Source organism: Pagrus pagrus (genome assembly GCF_965226575.1).
Source record: "Pagrus pagrus genome assembly, chromosome: 11".
Taxonomy (NCBI): Eukaryota; Metazoa; Chordata; class Actinopteri; order Spariformes; family Sparidae; genus Pagrus; species Pagrus pagrus.
In genome coordinates this window covers 28,250,037-28,271,231 of record NC_140195.1, presented here as the reverse complement: position 1 = coordinate 28,271,231, position 21,195 = coordinate 28,250,037, and the positions used below count along the sequence as shown (strand labels likewise).

Here is a 21,195-nt window from a genome sequence, read left to right as displayed (position 1 = left end):
GCACAGACGGATGGAAAAATGGACTTATAGTGTCTACCTCCAAACCAATATTGATGCAAGCACACTTCATATTGTCTTCATTGTAGGGAAAATAGCAAAGCCAACACAACTTAAATGTACAAAAGAGAACAATCTAAATTTTGTTTCTCCCATTGGCCCCGCTCTCGAGTTCCCCCTCAGCCCACAGACTTCACATTGTGATGGCGTTACAGGCTTTTAAATCTTTTTTCTTGCCTGGAGGAAAGTTTTGCAAATATAAAACCTCAATGAATCAAAAATTGATAATAGAAAGAGTCATAATTGACCTTGTTTGCAGTTGGAGGTTCTCTGTTTTACAGACGTCTCTTTTAAAATGGTGCTCTATGGGGTAAATGCTTTTTGGACCCAAGGAGAATTTTTTTTGTCACAATACCGTAAGTGACCACTGGGACCACTTTTCCACTCTTTCATCATGCTTTTTGTCATAGCTTGAGTCTCTGCTCTCCTTCCCCCTCTGGAAATATAAAATGCCTCAGTTCTCCCAATCTGACAGTGCATGAAGCAGCACTTGAACTAATGTTATGTACAGCAGTTGTAGATGAACGACTTAATATAATGAGTAGGGAATATATAAGCAATGGAGTTTATATTCAAACTAACTTAAGTCATCAGGTCTAAGTGCTGTATTGTAGGCAACTGGACTTGTTCAATTGAAACAAGTCCAGTTGCCTACGATACAGCACTGAGATTTACCGTGACCTGGATGACCTAGAACCTTCATTTTGTGAAAGCAGCAGAATGATCTTAACCCATATTCTGCTTATGTACTCATAGGACCCCAGTCAGTGTGGGGTGGGCATGTCTGAACAGCGTATTCTAAACATTAGCAAGAACCACAAGTAAAACAAATTTAGTATGAATAGTGATAAAGTGAAAGGTATTGTCGTTCCTCATACCTGAAGTTAATATTGGCATACAGCAGCTGCTTTACACAGGAAGTTGGGATATAAGTTCATTGAGACTGTTCTGTGGTATTTGTATCTCAATATCAAGAAAACAAAAAGGCTTGTTATGGATGCAGTCAAAGACTTAATACACATGTAAATCCATTGAAGTTATTGTTGAGATGTTGTGGGGTCCCTTACTGGTGCTTCAGCCTCTGACAGTGTGAGCGTGGGGCCACGTGGACCTCTCATTGCTAAGCTGAGTGTGAAAAATGCTTTCCAGCAGAGACCTACTTTAGATCACAAACCTGGATTAGTGTGTAAGGTTAAGCTGTTTGAGAAATTATTTAAAACTTAATAAGTTTGATTTGTCATTTGTCACATAACAAAGCGGTTCTCCCTCTGACTTAAATTTCTGATTTAGGCTAAAAAAGCAATCCTGGCTGTGAAGTCTTTTCATTCAGTCTGTCCTCTTTCCTTCCTGTAACCACTTTTACTTGTCTCAGAGGTCAGATTGGTTTAGTGTGTGACATAAACAATGTGTGTTCTGGTCTGTCAATACGTGTGCTGACACACACATACACAGTGCTCTGTCCTATTCATTGAGCAGATCTCTGTGTTTGTGCAGCCTGTGTATACAAGAGGCCGTTTCTTTCCTGTGTCACAACACAATCAAGACCCTTCGCCCTCTGAGAAAATCCTTGAACTACACTACAACAGCTTAAGAGCTATTATAGTATTAATAATATTTAGTGTAAACAAACAATAGCATTATCGAGACCTGTAAAAGCTTTCACCATCTGCTTTTACTATCTGACAATGGTAGATTAAAGTTAAAGGTCATGGAAACAATCACTTCCAGTTTCTGGGAAATTTACTATCAATTTTGAGAAATTAATGCACAAACAAATCCTCCGGTGTAAAAAAGAACCTGCCCACTGTGATGACCCTGGACTCATACTCATACTCATACCCAAACCAGGATGTTTTACTGTAGATGTTGTAGTGATTTCTTTAACACTCTCTCAAATAATTTGTGTCTGTTTGTTACAGCCAGAGACACCCTGGTGTCCAAGCCTCCAGGCATCCTGATGACCATCATGGCTGTGTATCTGAGCCTCTTCATGCTGGGTGAGTAGAAGTCATAGATCAGTTTTGTTTTGGTGTAGGGATGCTGTCACATCTCACATCTTGGGGCTGAGACCCAGTGAAAAGCAAGATTATTTGGGAATCCTGGTGATATGGTCATCAGCAGGTGATTGAAGGGACCTTCCCTGGTTAAAACAGCAGTGTGTTGTGCCCTTGTCCTACTCCATATACAGTGTTGCATAGTGATTACACATTTTTATTTTTAAAAAGAAAGATCCTGCTGCTGCCTTTTGATGTGATATAATAGTATAGAGAGAAAAGCCTACGATCATTGGCTATTGAAAGCATGTCTGATGTTTCAGTCAAAATCTCAACATTATCACATAGAGACCAGTGTCACACTTGCTGCACTTTCAGCAGCAGGACAGAGTGTAATCATTCAAACAAAAACCCATGTCGTGTGTCATGTGACTCGCCCGTCAGTCCCTCCTCAGTGGTGCTGCAGCAGCAACAGGGTTGCATGTAAAATGTGTTAATTATTACTGAAGCCGGTGTGAACAGACATTCTCATCATAAGTATGTCCTGTTTATACCTTAGTAGACTCACAGCGTATGGAAATCATGACACCTCATGGTCTTGTTTTTTCCCTGTACATTGTCATTAGATCTAATCTATCATTATTTCATGCACACTAATCACAGGATTGAGCCGTGACCACAGATGTTTGTTCTGGATTGTGTTTACTTGAGGGAACAGGAAGTGAAAGGTTTAGGTGACAATTTAACTCTCCTTCGTTTAGTTGGCGCCACCTTTCTGTCCAGTCAAAATGAAAGGGTGACCCTAAAGGATAATAATAATAATTATGTCATACTTTATTTGCCACAATACGGAGAAGAATAACATTACACTGCTTCTTCAGTGACATTGCGGGTGCTTTTGTCCAGGACCAAGTAAAGGCTCCACACCAACATTTCTTTCAGCGACATCCCCCGAAAAACGATTTTAACTACTTAACGTGAATGTCAACTGGCCCAAAATCAAAATGCTCTAAATCTTTACGTTGTTATTATCAGCTAGAGTTATTAGTTGAAAGTATTAGCATTCAAAGTACTTTTACCTCCAAACTGTTATTAGCTGAAGTACTTCAGTACATTTCTGTAAACTTTGATGTTGTCACATTAAATGGCAATTCTCTGTTTAATGTTATGTTAATCTAACAGAAACCCTTAGTCCTGCTCTGCACTTAGCTCTATTAGCTCTTTTAGCTCCGTTAGCTCCTGCCGATTTCTACACAGATTTGTTGTTAAGAATGTAAGCGTCCCTGAAATTAGAAAAGAATAGAAAGATTTCTTTCTTTTTCATTTGGGGTGTAAGATTATGCACATACAGAGTAGGATGAGGCCATGGGTTTATCTTGGTATTGTGAAGGAGCTGCCCATCAATGTACAGTCCGTCCATCACAATGTACGTCTCTAAGACTTGGTTCAGTACTTCGTGGTGCCCGTTTTATTCAAGCTTAAACTGATCATCAAGACCAAATTTACTTCCTTTGAATTCATTCCTATGACTAGGTATTTCTGTTGAAAATGTGTGATCTTGCACTGATATGGTCAACTCGATGTTAGTTATAATAGTTTTATTGTTTACGTTGTCCTGTGGAAGTTTAAGGTGAGATGTTTGAAGTCTTTGTTAATTTTTGTCTCAGGGTTGTTGGGTGTAGTGCCAGGAATGCAGGAGAAAATTTGATTTTGAGATTATGTCGCTTTTTTATGCTTCAAGTTTGCAAGTCCAGGATTGTTTCTTTAGTGATTTTTTTTTTGACATTTTCAGTCTGTTTGGTTAGAGTTTTAATGTATGGTGGATGTAATGTGACTGCTGGCAAATTCCAAACTAGATTTTAGCTTTTTATTTCTTCATGAAGCAACACAGGAAGATACCGTTTTCATGCCTCCACGTCAGCGATAGCCGTGGCTGAGGCATTACGTTTTTCGGGTTGTCCATCCATCCATCCCATTCTTGTGAAGGGGATATCTCAAGAATGCCTTGAGGGAATTTCTTCAAATTTGGCACAAATATCTACTTGGACTCAAGGATGAACTGATTAGATTTTGATGATTAAAGGTCATGGGTCAAGGTCATTGTGACCTCATGGCGTCGCATTCTCATGAATGTGAAATCTCAGAAACGCATTGAGAGAATTTTGTCAAATTTAGCACAAATGTCCAAAAAGTTTAGATTTTGGTAATTCTATTTTTTCTTTTGGAAAGTTTTTGTTGGATGTGGTGCTCCATTGTTGGAGTCCATGTTGTTGATGATAGAAGCCATAAATACAGGCTTCCAAGAAATAAATCTGCTACTGTAAAGGCAATCAGTTCCGCATAAAATGCAGGAGATTAATTCTATGGTTTTTGTTTTGATCAGTGGAATATCCTTGTATGAAACATCTGGTCTTGCTGCCTACTGCTGGAAACAGGCTGCCGCTATGTTCAGTTTCACCTCTGAATTCCAGTTCTCTCGATAGTCACACTCTTATTCATTTTGAAAGAGCAACGGTCAATGGGGAAACTCAACTAGAATGAACTCTGCCATTCTGTCTATGCTGTCAAAATTAAACATTTATTTTCCCACAATCAAATACCTAAATTCAGTCTTAGGTGCAAATCCCTGTTGGTTCAGATGCTTAAAAAATTTGGACTGTGTCATTACATTTGTTACATCTGTGTTTTAACAGAGTTTTTCTACAGTGTTTTTTTAAAAAAGCCATGCACGTAATTTCGTTCTGCTCACTACTTTTTTTTGGGTTCTGTGCTGAATGACAATAAAGAGATCTTGAATCACCATACATCACACTATCATAAAAGCGGTTGTCCACTGAAGCATTGTCACCTATCCACACCTGCTATCCGGTGTGGACGTTTGTTGCACTGCGCATCAGCTTTCTAGTAACAGAACAGCTCATTCATGCTCATGATCTTTAAGCTCCTGTGGACATGCAAAATCCAGGTTTATTAGTTCAGCTTGTAGGATGTGGAAACTCTGAGAGAACCTGGGGTATTTGTGGAATGTGTAGTAAATGATGGAATACTGACAGCAGCGCTGGATCTGAGGCAGAACGGGCCCTCACAGGGTTAATTGGTGACTGAGGGGCATTTTTGAATAGGGCCACACACACACACACACACACACACACACACACAGTGCAAAGCCACTGTTAAATGTGCTTTGTTGAACTGTTTCTGTGTTTTGGCTTCTGAAGAGACTTTACAGTGATTTTATAAAGTCTTGTCTTTAACTTTAGCCTCCCACACACACTGACTGATTATTATACACACAGGTATCTGGGTCAGTCTCTATGTTAATTATTAACTGGAAGAAGACTGTACTCATGTGTGTTAGGGGTTGGAAACTGCCAACTTAAGTAATGGTGAGCTAGAATTGGCTTTAGTGCAATACATATTAATGAATGAATGGATCAATGAAAGAATGAATGGATATCTGTGGTGACAAAAAACAAATGGCAGCCTTGTTTGCTATATTATTTTTATGTCTTTTTCTACCAAAGATTAACTGACAATACCAGCTGTACTGATCAGCTGATGGTGACAACCACAATATATTGTTTCAGCATCAATACCGACAGGACATGTAATGTCAAGTAAGACAAATTAACTCAAATACATCATGCTACAAATTTTTTGCTGCTTGATACAAAAGCAGAACTTGTGCAGTTCTCATTTTCCATGAATAATCTACAAAAGTCAGTCTGATACAACATAATTAAGTCTGATTTAATTGTCTTTCTTGGCAAACCACCAATCACATTTATTCTTGATCAATTTATCAAAGCAGAGCTATTTAAGTTATCAGATGAACATTCTTGTATTTTTTCTTAATGCAGTATATATTGCAGAAAACTAAACTAAACTTGTATCCACTATCATTCAGCAATGCTTAATCCTGAATTTTTCAAATTAAATGTAATGCTGGCTTCCTTTTTTATGTATGTGATGAGAAAACACATCAGGGTGTTGAGGTTTGTTGACAGAAGCTTAATTCAGAGATTTGATGTGAAAACCCTCGGCATGCTTGCGTCCACCACGCTGACACCTGGGATGTTTTCTCTAATGAATATAATTTTCCTCTCTGTCCCTGCATTCCTGCCATAGTCCTATATACAGGAGGGAGATGTCCCAAGGTGTGTTTACCTGTATCGCTTCCCCTTTGTGTATCTGCTTTGTGTGTGTGTGTGTTACATCGCCACGTGCTACACTCTAATCAAATACTAAAACAGCTGGTGTCAAACAACATCTGTATACACTCATTGATACTCTTGTGCAAAGTACACAGTATCCTTCTTGTGTCCGTCAGGCACATTTGTCGGTTTGTTTAAATGATTCTCAGCAGGTCGATTATTTTACCAGCTAGATCCTTAAAGAAAAACGGGCCTCTGAATTAAGGCTGACTGTCTGTCAAGTAAACTTATCAATACTCAGCTGGGTGCTGCTGTTGCAGAAGCAATAAAACAATGGCTTTACTCGATACCTCAGCAATTTTGTTGAAATCAGTATTGTCCAAAGTGTTTTCCTCTTGCCTCTGTTCCAATAGCATTTTTATTATCTTCTTGATACTGATGCCTGAAATTGCGTATTGGCCAATGAAGAGTACTCATTTGTATGGACGGAAAATTATCTTTACCATTGCACAAATACAGACGAAATAAACGCAGACTACTGAGTGCTCCGTCTATATCCGTATATGTATCTTATCTTGAGTGTGAATGAGTCTTTCAAGGCTCCTCTCCCCTCTGGTGCTACATGTGTGTGATTGTTGTGCTGTATAGTCATCTCAGCACTTAAATCTGTAGGTTCTCATGTTTAAAAATATCTCACAAGCACACTCTAATTGCAACTTATCTCTACAATATATGAATGGACTCTATGTAGAAATGCAATAACTAGTGCAAATAAAGTCATAAACAAATTGCTGAAAATAATGTCAAGTTTGTTACAAGCATGCATGCAGTACCACTAAATGTGTACAATGCACACATGAAAATACACATCCTAATGTGCTCCATGCTAGTTGGGACAAGTGAAAACCACGTAAAGGATATGTTTACTACAGCCCACACAGAGAGGGGATGAACACTCCTGTCATGTCTCAGATGTCAGAAGTGTCTTATGAAAAATGAGGCTCTTTAACATGCGAGTGTGCGCCTGGATGATAATGATGATGATGATGATGGCTTTGGCTTGTAATTATCAACACAAACACCATTCTTTTCTGATGCAGCACAGTCTGACAGAAAGCTATTAGACAAAGATCTTGTGTAAATGGCCTACATTGGTCTAGAGACATTCCAAACATGTTTAGTCTATTCAAACACAAACAACCTCAGTTATTAATTAAGACTGTAGATAAATTGTGACCAGGGTTACATGTTGAGACAGAGTGTTGGGAGAGGCTGTCTGATTGTAGCTTAAATCACTCTAACTGGGTAACTCCAGTGCATACCATTGTGATCAAATGTCATGATACAGAACCAGGGCTGAAATGAAATGATGCTTAACAACCAAAGCAGATTAAGAGCCACAAACCAAAACAAAATTAAATCAATGAAGTGTTAAACTACTGTAGGTAAGTGTCTGGTATTCTGATGATATCTTTTTGGTAAATTGTGGAAATTTAGATTTAGAGAATAAAGACAAATTTATAAATGTATAATATTTCAAGAAAAAGACAATATTTTGAGATTATTTTTTTACAATTTTTTATGAAACTCTTTATAATAGAGACACACATGTTTGCACAGTACCAGTAACTCAGTACATTCGTGTAAATCTGTAACAAGAAGATGTCAAAGTAAAACCGGGATTACAAATCAAGTTAAACCACAGTTGCATTGAACTCCAATTACTTGAATGAGGAACTTGATATCACATTGATAGTTAAAGTCCAAAGTAGGGCTAGGCAATATGAGACGATATCCACCTCATTGAGATTATTCCTGGACAATATATTAATATTATATAATTTATCGTGATATGAGACTATATATGGTCTTAGATTTTGGATATCGTTATAATCTGACATGGTTTGAGTGTCTTTTCCTGGTTTAAAAGGCACTATCACAGTAAAGTGATGTCATTTTCTGAACTTACCAGACTGTTTTACTTGTTCCAGTCTCTGTCATTATATCCATATTACTGATGGTTATTTATCAAATATCTCATTGTGTTTATATTTTGTCAAAGTACCAATAGTCATTCCTACAATACTGTCACAATATCGATATCGAGGTATTTGGTAAAAAATATTGTGATATTTGATTTGTTGCCTAGACTCAGTATTTATGAAGTTCTTTTCAGGAGATTTCAAAATATCGAGATATATCTTTTGTCGCAAAATTGCCCAAAAATATTGCAATATTATAACCCAAGTCCAAACACTGTTGCTTTTTTGTTCATGGCAGGAAGGTTTACATGTTTATTCTGTAAATCATGGTGCCTCATGTAGGGCAGGTTATTTGACCAGTGAGTGAACCCATTGTGTAATGTCATACCTGTAAAGTGAGGTCAGGTGAGACAAAGTAATAGCTCTCAGTCAGTTTCCATGTTTTTGTATTCCTGAAGGGGTTGTTTGAGTAGAGTGGTGGGACCACTGGGTGTAATGTTCAGCCTTAGAAAAGTAACATTTGTAGTTTTCCTACTTCTCCTCAGCTGTGTTTATGAATGAAATACATTCTTGTTGCAGTCGTGTATCTTTATATTTGATCCTTGAGTTTCAGTGTTGCAGGGCTGCCTTGTGTTTTATGTTTGACCAGGGTGTGTTTGATCTTTATCTACAGTCCACAGGATTGCCTTCCAACCCATTTATGTGCAGTTCTGCATGTGCACAATAGACATGCGTGCACCTGCTTATACAGTGTGTGTAAATAGGTGTCTCATTTTACTGTGATCCTTCTTTATATTTGCTATATAGTGTATTCATGCAGTAGAAGAACATTACAGGCTCATTGTGTGCTGACAGGTTTATCAGTAACATTGTCAGTCAGGCATTGTTAATGTTTCACAGGAATTCAGAAAATCTGTTCAATCTTTTACTTGAACTGGAGCCAAGACATTTATTCACCTTATATTTGTGTGTGTGTGTGTGTGTGGGTGTGTGTGTGGGTGTGTGTGTGCGTGTGCGTGTGCAGAAGGACTGGAGGAGCTGTACTAGCTTCAACGGAGAAAATCTTTTGTCCTTTATTATAGAATTAGCATAAAATGTGCTAAAAGTCTTTAATGATTTTAATCATCATCAGAACAAAATCCATGTTATTGCAAAGTGATTAAATTGTACAGACAGTTGGATGAATTGTCCATCGAGTATAAATACTAAAAAATCGTGATTTTACATTTCCTGTTGAATGTGATTTTTTAAAAGGCGTCGTTCTTGGATACATGGTTAGCCTCGTCACTACTCTACACCAGGTGAAAACTCACCACAATATAACAATAATTATGATAATAATATTATTAGAACAAAAGATATAAAAACAATTCAAAATGAATTTGGAAACAACCACTGATCCAGAAAATCTTGTATCAGGGATGAACATTTATTTTGCATTGAGGATAATTACCTGAATATATACCCAAGACCCCATTTTACACAAGATGTTGATATGGTGGGAATACATTTGCCTCTTCAAGATACATACTGAAGTTTTTATCCTCCCAGATATGAAAATATGTGTCAGTATACTCACACTCACAGTTGGGCTGCACAGGGCAGTTGTGTTTTTCTAACACTAGAGATACTATGGTCTGTTGGATGTAGATATGCATTTTTCGAAAGAGGATGCTTATAATTCCAAATGAGCCGAACCAAGTCTTTCCCATCATGCCTCAACATGTTGCTGCCCTGTTGTTTTGTGAACATCTACAAGATGAAAGGTCCTCCGATATCTCTGTCAACATCTCTCATCCCGTATCACTCTGTGCACTGCTGATAGTGGAGCCAGTTTTTATGCAGGCACAGAAATCGCTTTATTTTCATTTCATATTCCACGTGGCTGAGCACTTTTTCAAACACTAATTAACACATTTTCTGATCATTTTTTCGGACTAAATCACTGCTGCTAAATCTGCCTGCTTCCCCACATATTTATCTCCTTACTTCTCCATAGTCATATGTATGGTGAGATCTACAGTATGTGAATTTAAAACATTTCTCTCTGTATGGTGTCATGTTCATGCAGTGTAGGCTCTGGTGGTTGGTTTGTAAACCCCTTTCTGTGCCTCCTAATTTTCATTTGTATGAAACCTGTCCACATATTTTTTCTGTCCATCTTTCAGCTTTTACCATATTTTATCTCATTATCTTTCTCTCTGCCCCTTACTCTTGCTGTCTCTCTCGCATAACCCTGATGAGGCCTTTTGTTCAGATTCAGTGATGCAGAGAGAGCGTTGACATGGATGAGGGAGAGAGTTTGAGGGAATTGGAACAAAACATTTAAAAGCGTTGTAGTTAATGTGCTTCTGCTTACAAGTTCATTATGGCAATTTGTTTCTGGGATGTCAGCAACATCTTCAAAGTTAAACCATAACAATGATCTTATTATTTATACTACACCATGTTTCTGAGTAGCCAGGCCTGCTGTCTATGAGGAGGACTAAAATTTAACTGTAGATGCTCAGGAGTAAGTGAAGATACCGTGGCTCAAACACTGTACTATACTGACATGTTTACTCTGTATAAATAAATAAATATTGGTGGATTTATCAGTCTACAGACAATTTTACACATTTATCATTGTCTAGCACAGCTAGATGGATCTTGTTACAAAGTTGGAAGAGCAGGGAAACTTGCCTCATTAAAGTGCAGGCGGCATATGAGTAGCAAGTACTGGTGATGCTGTGGTAAACTTAAATTTGATCTGTTTCACAGCTGTTGAGTGAAGCTGGTACAAGTGGTATTTTGTTTGCCTGCCCCTCAGAACTGTTGATTCAAGTCCACATAATCATAGATTTAGAACTAGACACCAAATGCCATTATGGCGCCTATTCAGTCCAATTAGAATTGCTGGCTGGGTGCACAAACGCCAAAACGGTTTACTAGCTTCCAAGTTTATTTCTTGGTTATACTGCACACTGAATATGTGCAGTAGAGTTTCTCTTGCCAGCCCTGCCCAGGAGTTCCCTCTCTGCCCATAGATTTTATATTGCGATTGATGTCACAGATTTTTAAATAGCTTTTTTTGGCTCAAAGAAAGTTAAAAAACATATAAACAGACACATGATTAAAAAAATTGTAATAGAAAGAGTCGTAATTGACCTTGTTTGCAGTATGAGGTGTTTTGTCAACAGTTTTACAGACATCTCATTTATAATGGTGGTCTATGGGGAAAATTATTTTTACACTACAGGGGAATTTTTTGCAGCAGCACCATGAGTGGCGACTGGTCAAAATTGTAATTAAGGCTAAGGCAGTGCCGCTGTATCCAGATCATAATAATAGAATCTTGACTATAATGTGGCATTCAAGTCACATGGGATTGATGGCAAAGAGTCCTATATTTTGGATTTGCAAGCAGTTGTGTATTAGCTCACCACTGTAGTTTGCCGTTTCCCACCGTTGCTCTGACATGTCTCAACGTCCCGTTACCACCGACATACATCCCTATGCCAGGTTTAAAAGCGTCCTTGTCTCCGCACCACATGTCCTTGACTGAGCTTTGCTCAGCCTCATATTCATAAAACAACGTTGGCCGACTAGCCAAGGAAGTTAAGCTAAGAAAATTGTGTATAAAAAACGGAATGACTGAGAATTTAACCGAGTGTCTTGGGTTCTCCTAACTGAGCTGGTTTAATAAGAAAATAATAACGGGACATGGAGACGTAATGTTAGTGCACTGAGCAGCAACATACTTTTCATTTCCTCTCCCCAGATGTCACAAACAACAACAACTCTTGATCGCGTCATCGTCCATCGGCCCAACCCTAGTTCTTACTTCCAGAAATGTAGTGTGCTTCCTCTGGTATTGTAGACAGGTGTTGCTGGCTTCATTACAGTCGGGGAACCTAAAACAGTGGAGGTGCCAGTCATGAATAGGGCTCTTTAACTTAACTTGTTACCCCACAAACTAATGCAGTTAATGAAATTTCAATGGATTCTTTGTCACTACTGTATGTATTCAGCTAGTTAGCTGATATGGATATGACTCTGGATATGTAAAAGTTATCAGCTTACATTGAAGCAGATAATTACACTGTTCCACAACACAGTCGGCATGTGTTTTTTATTTGCTGAATTAAAATTCAGTGGACCACAGACAACGGCCACAGTGGAGCACTATGTAGTTTGGTGGAATACATTTTAATCAGTAGAGAAAGATCTTCATTGAGTTTTTAAGCATAAAAAAATGAAATAAACAAACTGTCTTCATTTTCATGATGGAATAAACTGAATAAACAAACTGACCTTAAAGGATAACACAATTGTTACGTTGTTTATATGTGGCGGACCCTGCCACCTCTGTAGCTTCAAACAGTGTTCTGGGGACCTTATTTTCCTCTGAGAACAGCTTGTTTATTCAGTTTTGGATAAGATAGATATTTATGAGTTTGTATTATTACCTCATTAAAATTGTAAATTTGAGTTTGAATTTCTGAGTTTGAATTTCTGAGTTTGAATTTCTGAGTTTGAATTTCTGAGTTTGAATTTCTTCTCCAAAACGACAAAGCGGCCCTTTATATAACAGAAAACACATGGATGCTGGTCCTTTAAAGCATGTACTTATTTCTTATAAAGTAATATCAAGAACACTTTGGATACCTATGAAGCCTGAACTCCTTGAATCCAGTGAACTTGAAACAACAAGCTTGAAACAATTGCTCATACCCCTCAACTAATCATTACTAACTTTTAAATTATGATGTGATTACAATTAGATGTTCTCAATGGATTTCAACATGATTATAACTTCACATTTAAAGTTGGTAATGCACTAAGCAGAATGATAATTCATGATTATAATGAAATAAAAATATTATCCTTTGTTTACCCTCCTGTTGCAGCTCTCAGTGTGTTTGGACAGGAGCTCCCGTCAGGCCCTCATGGCTGCACGGAGGGAAGCTGTTACCCTGCGACAGGAAACCTTCTGATTGGACGGGCTGTCAACCTATCTGCCACCTCTACTTGCGGCCTGGCCGAGCCTGAGCACTACTGCATCGTCAGCCATCTGCAGGTCAGGACTCTAACACACAGTCAAGATGAGAATATGTCCACAGTCCACATTTACTCTCTGAGCGCCGGCAACTGATAATAATGGCTGATTATGATTGCCCCGTTGTAACTTCTTGCTAATGACTTTCCCCTTGAAGTGGACCTTTATGTGCTGTAATTCTCATCGATTATCCCACATTTGCTACAATAAAAGCCCTAATTTTCCCTGTGTTTGAAAGGTTTCCCATGTACCTTCAGTTCAGCCCTCCCACCTGCCTGTTCCATCTCTCAGCACCCTGCCGCAAACCCCTTTACAATGCGTGGCACCCTGTAGTCAACGCAAGGAATAATGGGATGGCTGTTTGTTCTCTCTTTCATGCATTCATCCATCTTCATCCTTCATTCTCCACCCGTCCATCTTCATTTGTTCATCTGTTCGTCTGTTTGTCTGTAGCTCGGTTTCCATGAGCAAAGCCTCCTGATGCTCGTTGCCTTTCAGTATCAGGCCCCAGGTGTAGACACACAAGTCAGCCCCACCTTAGTCATACACACACTCTCTGTCTCTCACTGTTTTTACCCCGAATGACTCAGTGATACAAGTGTCAGTTGAGGCCAGTCAAAGTTGACCACAAGAGAGGAAACACACTTGATGAAAGTTCTATTTTTTTAATTTTTTAAAAGCTTTATCTGATATGATTTCAGATTTTGATTAATGTTTGATCCCAGTTTCTACCAGAGCTGTCCTTATATCTGGTATTCAGTGAGGTTGGGGTGCAGAAAATGGAATCAGAATCTGTTAGAGCAGAGTTTGTTTACAGCTGGTAATAACGCAGTCTTTGTTGTTTTAACACGATGTTGCATGTCAGCCTTCTCTTAAAAGACCTTTCAGGGCTCTCACCAAGGAGATAACGTCATAAAGTCACTGGAATATCTTGCAATCTGCAAGTGGCTGATCTTTCTCAGACACAGTTTGAAAACAAAACGACACATGCACACAGCTCGTTGCCAGAGTCGTGGAGAGAGTAATGCAAGTTATGGACTGAGCTGGACATGGCGTGTACCCAGTGCACATTGAATGAGGTGTAACAGATTAACATCGCCCACTGATATCAGTGAATTCCACCTTATTTGCTCATATGCCCATGTCATTCAATCACATGCATATCGGCCTCTACCGATGTTAGGCAAATAAATCGGTGCATCATTAACAGTTAGACAGCTTTAATTTAGACAAAGTTTAAATGTGTGCTGCTAAACTTACACAAAGATGTATTTGGAAAATACAGTAAATGGCAGCAGAAAACCATTTAACTCAGAGAATGAAGTAAAAATGTTTGAACATCTTCCACTGTAGGCCCCACCCACTTCCAGCATGAAGCCACACTGATATTTTGTATAATAAACTGACACAGATACAGCTATACATAGAGATTATAGCTTTGTTTTACACCCTTAGTTCACACTTGTGTGATGCAAGACAAAATCCTGTCACGCAAGACAAAATCCAGTCTCTCCTTCACCTACACAGTATGCAGCTCTTGCTTTTCTAACTTATCAAACAACATCACATTGACGTCCATTTCTCTTCAATGTGTTTTCATGTAACTACATGTATGTGCTTGTGCTTCCATTGCCTCAGGGCAGGAAAATCAGACAGTGTCAACTTCCAGGTGAACATGATTGACATTCTCTGATGGTGAGAGGCCCTCTCTTACAATAAGAGGCGGGATATGGTGACAACCTGTTGTGCCATAAATCCAGGTGCTGGTCTGTTAGAGGCCCCCACCAAACATTTGTCTCACAGCTTTTAAATGTCCACAAGTTCATCAATCATTTGTGTTTGACATCCTTCTAGCTCCTTTCTTTTCTGCTCCTTGTGCGATCAGATTGCATAGTTTTTATGTAAGGAACAGCAGTGTTTTTAGGTAGCTGCTGCAGAGCCCATTGTGTTGAAGACATTTAAAAGGCCCCTCGTTTGGTCCTTAGACCCACCTGGAAGAGTGAAACTGAAAGTGTAACATTAGACGAGCTTCAATGGCAAGAGAAGTAAAAAGAAAAGGGAAGAAAAAGACGGAAAAACAGGATGGTAAATGGTAAAAAAGAAAAAGATGTTGCAGAGGAAGTCACACACATGGGATCAACAGAGACAAGTGAGATACTGTACTAACAGCAGGGAAATCAGTTTGACAGTTTTAACTAAATCCATTTCACATTGGATAAAATATCCACTAACAGCCACTGTGAGGTGAAAAGGAAAGTGAATGAGGGAGGTGGGGTTCACTTTCTCTTTAAAGCCACCATCGTGGTGTGACAAAGACATTTTCAAATCAACATCAGACTTACATCAGTGTATTGTTGGAGCAGAAAGCCTTATAGTTGGACTGAGCAGGCTTGACTAATGGGCGATAAATAAGAGCTCAGCGGAGGGAGGGAGGGTCTTCAAGCCACACAAGTTTAGACCAGCACCAGATGAAGCTTTGATATTGTCAGAGTAAGAGAAGACTCATAAATGTTATTTTACTTGTATGAACACCAAAATGATGAACTTAAACTTTTTTTTGACAGAAATGCTTTTGTTGCTCACAGATCTCAGTTACTTTAAACACTAAGAAGCTGCAGTGAATCCTCAGTGCTGTCACAGAAAGGCTCTCTAATGAGGACACTGTGATGGATGGATAGATGGATGGATGGATAGATGGGCCACAGAGAGGAATGCCCTTTTCAGCAGCCGGGGTCATAGCTGAGAGTTTGGGCGATTTATGCTGGGATTAGGGAGGGTGGGTGAAGAAGGCAAGCATGCATGTAAAAAACACACACTCACTCACACGTACACATGTACAAGTGGGCGTGTGTGCTCATGTGGTCATGCACACATCCACAAACACACACCACTTCCAGCACGCTTTAGGCATTCCTTTTCAGTTCTCTCGGGTCTATTTAACAGCCATGTTCTTGTTAGCAGCTTAATCACCCATGACAACAACCTAATTAAGAAACGCTGCCCTGGAATCCACTGTTTCTCTCGAAAAACTTACCCTCCTCTGCCTGTTTACCCCCCTGCTCCCCTCTTCATGGCCCCCTCTCAAATGTACCCCCTTTTACCCTATCTCAGCCTCTCCCTCGCTCTCTGCCGGCCCCTGTCTTTGTCCTTCACCCCTGCTGAGCTGTGTGAGACCCCTCTCCACTGCATACCCACTTCTCTCACCTGCACCATCCTTTCTCTAGCCACCCTTTCTAACTTTTCTAGTACACTCCTTCATTCAAGTTCTTGCTCTTGGCCTTGGTCCCCACATTCATGTATGTTTCCCATGCCCTCTGACTTCAAACCCTTCCTTCTCTTCTTCTGCCTTCTACTTCATCACATTGAATTCATTTTCCCTCCATTCTTCGCTCATCCTCCTCTTCCGTTAATGTCAGTGCCACACAGTGTCCCTTATAATCCCCCTAATCATGGATGCTGTGGATGCAGCAGTTATGTCGGTCTGTATGCCCTCTGTGTACCCATGAGCACACACAGAGGTCTTGACATTTTGTGATTCTTGTATCCGTCTTTTTCACAGCAGACTGACGAAACTGTCAAAGCAGGAAAAGCACAGTTGGGACCAATTTCATCAATGATGGCTCCATTCTGTTAAGTGTTCTGAGCATGCACAATACCAGAGCCCTGGAACTAGCTCACCAAAATGGGTGTGTTTGTGTTCACATAGGGTTTGATTTTAATAATTATCGATAATAATTATCTAGGAAGTTTGGGCGAGGAATTATCTAGGAAGTGAAAGTGAAGTGAAAGTGAAAGAAAGAGAGTGCACAGGAAAGAAACCCTCACTTGTTGTGTGTATTCTCTTCATGTCAGTCACATATTCTACACATACGGACATTAATACTGTAATGAAATGCTGGCATGATGTCCATATAACTGTCTACAGGTCATTTTCAGGTCGATTTTTGCTGAGAACTGCGTGTGTTGCACTAGAAATAGGCAAGACACCAAATCTCTAGATGACACGCACATGAGAAGTGCATCTCAGGCATCCAGTGTGAACAGTCTAACCTGTTAACGTGGACGCCAAAATAGGGGATAAAGCAAAATACATTGACCTGTTACAGTCAGTGTATTTTAAAGTTATCTGTTTTAGGCAAATAAACACTCAAACTCATGGGATTAATGTAAGGCAAAAAGCTCAGAGAGCTGTAGAGTCTTCACACCTGCCACTGTCTCTCTGTCTCTCCTCTCTTCCTCACCCTCTTTTACTCCTTGCTTTCTTTGCTCTCCTGCCGACCATTTTTCCTTTTTAATCTTTTGACCCTGTGGAGGCACAATCCAGTTCCCTCTGGCTTTTGTCCCATTCACACTGGTATTGGCACACCAGTGCACATTACTCACATTATTTCAGCCTGACAGATGAAAGCCCTCGTCTGAGGAAACAGCTCTATCATACGGGCTTGAGCAACACTGTACAAAATGTACAAGACATAACCTGTGTCGACAAAATGAAATCAAGCAATATTTTATTGATGAATCCATTTCTGATTACTCAATGTACTGTAGTATATGTGTTTCTTATGGATTCACAGCAAGTTGTTTTAATTGTTCCCCATTTAGTGCAACATCCACAGGTGGTTTATTATGTTTTGGTACAAATCTAAATGTCCTTCAATTATAAAACCTGCATGCCTGCCAGTTGTTTTTATCACAACTCAAATGTTTCAATTATGTTTTCATGACCATATCTGAGGAAAACTTTCTGAGCCATCAGCTTTACTCTCAAAGAGTAAATGTGTGTTTTCTGCCTCGACAGGAGTCAGACAAGTGTTTCGAGTGTAACTCCCAGCATCGTTACGACCCGTACCGCCACAGAAACAGCCACCGCATCGAAAACGTCATCTACCTCATGGACAGAAACGAAGACCACACCTGGTGGCAGTCTGTCAACGGTGTGTGTGCATTAGAGTTGTGTATTTACTCTATAACAGTACACAAGTACATGTACTGTGTCTTCCTTGAGCTGATTGCATCTGTCGTACATGTATGAGAGTCTATGTGTGCAAGGAATGTGTTTGTTCTTGTTGTGTTGTTTCTGATGGTACCAAACTTATACATTTTACAGGGATTTTACAAAATCATTAACTGTAAATCTAATTCTTAATACTCGAGAATGCTGTTGAGATGCACTGATAAAAGAAAAAAGAGAAAAAAATACCCTCATAATGTAGTATAAGCCAATGCCCATGTAGGGGCTATATCAGAAAACCTTACTATTTCTTGAAGGAGAGACAAAAAATGCACAGCAAGAAATGTAAAGGTCTCCCTCAGTCACACAGTCAGGCCGATGGTGACTTTAGGAGACGAGACTTGCACATGAGTTGTGTTGTTCAGACGCTGAGTGACAGTTACTTCCTCCACAGGACAGGAGAACGTCAGCATCAGACTGAACCTGGAGGCCGAATTCCACTTCACACATCTCATCATGAAATTCAAGGTATGCACACGTTTTTGCACGTTTGTGGGTTTCAGTGTGTATGTGTGTGTTTGTGGTCCTCTGTTGACTACACTGTATGTGCTTAAGCATGTCAGGGTGCATACTTGTCTAGGTGTGTGTTTGTTGTGTACACTCCGAAATTGGACAGCTGCATTCCATCCGGCTCGAATCCATCGTCCTGTTAGTAAAGCAAACATACGATCCAGACAAATCAGTTTTATGTAGTTTATGACTCATTAAATCACCTGTATTATATTTATACCTACAATAAAAGTCTCACTATAATCCCCATGTGGTGATGTGATAAATCACATAATAACAGCAAAATACTTGGAGTGTGTGCAGATGACATTAAACAGACTCTGCTTCCCTCTTTCCCTCCTCAGACTTTCAGGCCTGCAGCTATGATCATTGAGCGTTCGGCTGATTTTGGACGCACATGGCGCCCCTATCGCTACTTTGCCTCAAACTGTACCAGGACCTTTCCCAGCATCCCAGCCAACGGCCTGCACCACATCAACGATGTAATCTGCGAGGAGCGCTACTCCGATATCGAACCATCCACTAATGGAGAGGTAAGAAGTAGAAGAGGTGCTGTATATACTTCTCAGTCATCTAAGTTGCATGTTTGAGGCTTTCAGTAACATTAGGTTGGAGGCCTAAATTAACTGTTGGGCCACAGACTAAAGAAAATGACAGCTTGTGTTTCCCCAAAACTAGCAAATAGTCTGATCGGTGGTGAGATATTGCCATTGGATAGATTTTGTTTATCAATGATGCAATCAACACAGTACATAAAAAAAGCACATAAGAAATGTCAGATAGGCCAGACCACTGTGTCTCACTATTTATCTTTAATTGTTACAGTCATGACTAAAAATGACGACAGGATTAAACAAGTTTGACAATTTCACATATATCCACAATGCAAATCACCTGCCAGTTGTCACAGTGACATCTCGATTAGGTCTGTTACACCGATGATGAAAAAAGAGGACTCTTGCTGGGAAGAAGAGATGAGTTGAACACCCAGGGGATTAAATAACAATAACAATAAAATCTGAAATTATTGATTTGATAAAGACAAAGGGCAGTTTGGTAGATAATGAGAAAATGTGATTTGAACATTTTTACCAAAAACTTGTTGTTTCAAAGTAATGATTTAAAGTTCTGATCCTTAAAATTTTAGTCCTGGTTGATTTTACGACACACATGGTTACCATGGTAACAGCAAGTGTGGTTTAGTTTTTTAGAGCAAATACTGACTCAGATAATACTATATCAGAAAAACAACAGAAGAGTCAGAGTTACTGTAGTAACTCTACTGTAGACATACATACAATAACATTAAAAATCTGCTATATAAAGACAAACGGTAGGTAAAGGTAAATATAAATGGTTAAAAACACAGACACAAGTTTGATTTAATGAAAATTAAGGTTTATCAAATTTAAAGAATAATTTGTATGGAGATGACTGTCTTCATCAGATGAATTGGATGTATTTATTGTATTCATTAATTTATCAACTGAAGCTCTGATAAATCTTCTACCTGCTCTTATGTTATGAATTTGTTCACTTTGCACAGTATTCCTTGGTTTTTGGTTAACATCTGTTATTTTTAGCTGGATATGACCTTGGAGTCGAACGGGATTTTCTTCCTTCTCTAGCTGAAACATGTATTTTCTTGTATTCAAGGTCATTTATAAAGTTTTGAATCCTGCCATTCATGTGAAAGACCCCTACAGCTTGGACATCCAAGGTCAGTGAAGACTTGGAGTAGGGACCACTAACACTGTCAATATGCTAAAGACCATGCACATCGGAGGTTTAAAACAGGAATTGTCAAACCTTGATTCATAGCACTGATTTATAATCTGTAATCATTTCTGCTGAACATGAAAGTTCATGATTTTTACATCTCTCTCTGCCATCTTAATTGGACTACTACACACTACCTCACACCCACCTCTTATTACTTTTCTTCAGAGTTCTTTGCCATTACATCTATAATTATATAATGTTTGTAATATGAGACAGTAAAGTAAATACAAACTTTAGGCATTCAGCATTCAACTGTTTGTTTATTTTTTAGGTCTTTTAATAGACTCTATTACTCTTTTTAGTAATGTACTGAAACTGCGCCAGTCAATCAATCACTAATGAAAGTTCAGTTTTGTCATGGAAACAAATCAAACATCCCTTACAGAGCTCCTGCGCATCACCAACCTGCGTATCAACTTTACCAAGCTGAACACTCTGGGAGACGACCTGCTCGACCGACGTTTTGATGTCCTGCAGAAATATTACTACGCCATCTATGAGCTGGTGGTCAGAGGGAGCTGCTTCTGTTACGGACACGCCTCAGAGTGCGCCCCAGTGCCCGGCGTCGATGCTCGGGAGAGCGGCATGGTTAGCTAGTGAATTTCATCATGACAGAAGTCATTCTATTGTTTGAAACTAATAGAAACTTAATCAGGACGCAGTATCA

At 39.3% G+C, this 21,195-nt stretch overlaps 1 protein-coding gene across 2 annotated transcripts in view; it reads left to right on the top strand.

Annotated features, from left to right (window-relative positions):
* Positions 1-21,195, top strand: part of lamb2l (laminin, beta 2-like) — a 56,497-nt gene that overhangs the window by 10,905 nt on the left and 24,397 nt on the right. For both annotated transcript variants that reach the window (XM_084366331.1, XM_084366332.1), the window contains exons 2-8: positions 1,977-2,054; positions 13,077-13,246; positions 18,024-18,159; positions 18,631-18,704; positions 19,091-19,279; positions 20,403-20,466; positions 20,914-21,116. In XM_084366331.1, the coding sequence (XP_084222457.1) occupies positions 2,015-2,054; positions 13,077-13,246; positions 18,024-18,159; positions 18,631-18,704; positions 19,091-19,279; positions 20,403-20,466; positions 20,914-21,116 (876 nt within the window). In that variant the 5' untranslated portion in view covers positions 1,977-2,014. The remainder of the gene's footprint in view (positions 1-1,976; positions 2,055-13,076; positions 13,247-18,023; positions 18,160-18,630; positions 18,705-19,090; positions 19,280-20,402; positions 20,467-20,913; positions 21,117-21,195) is intronic.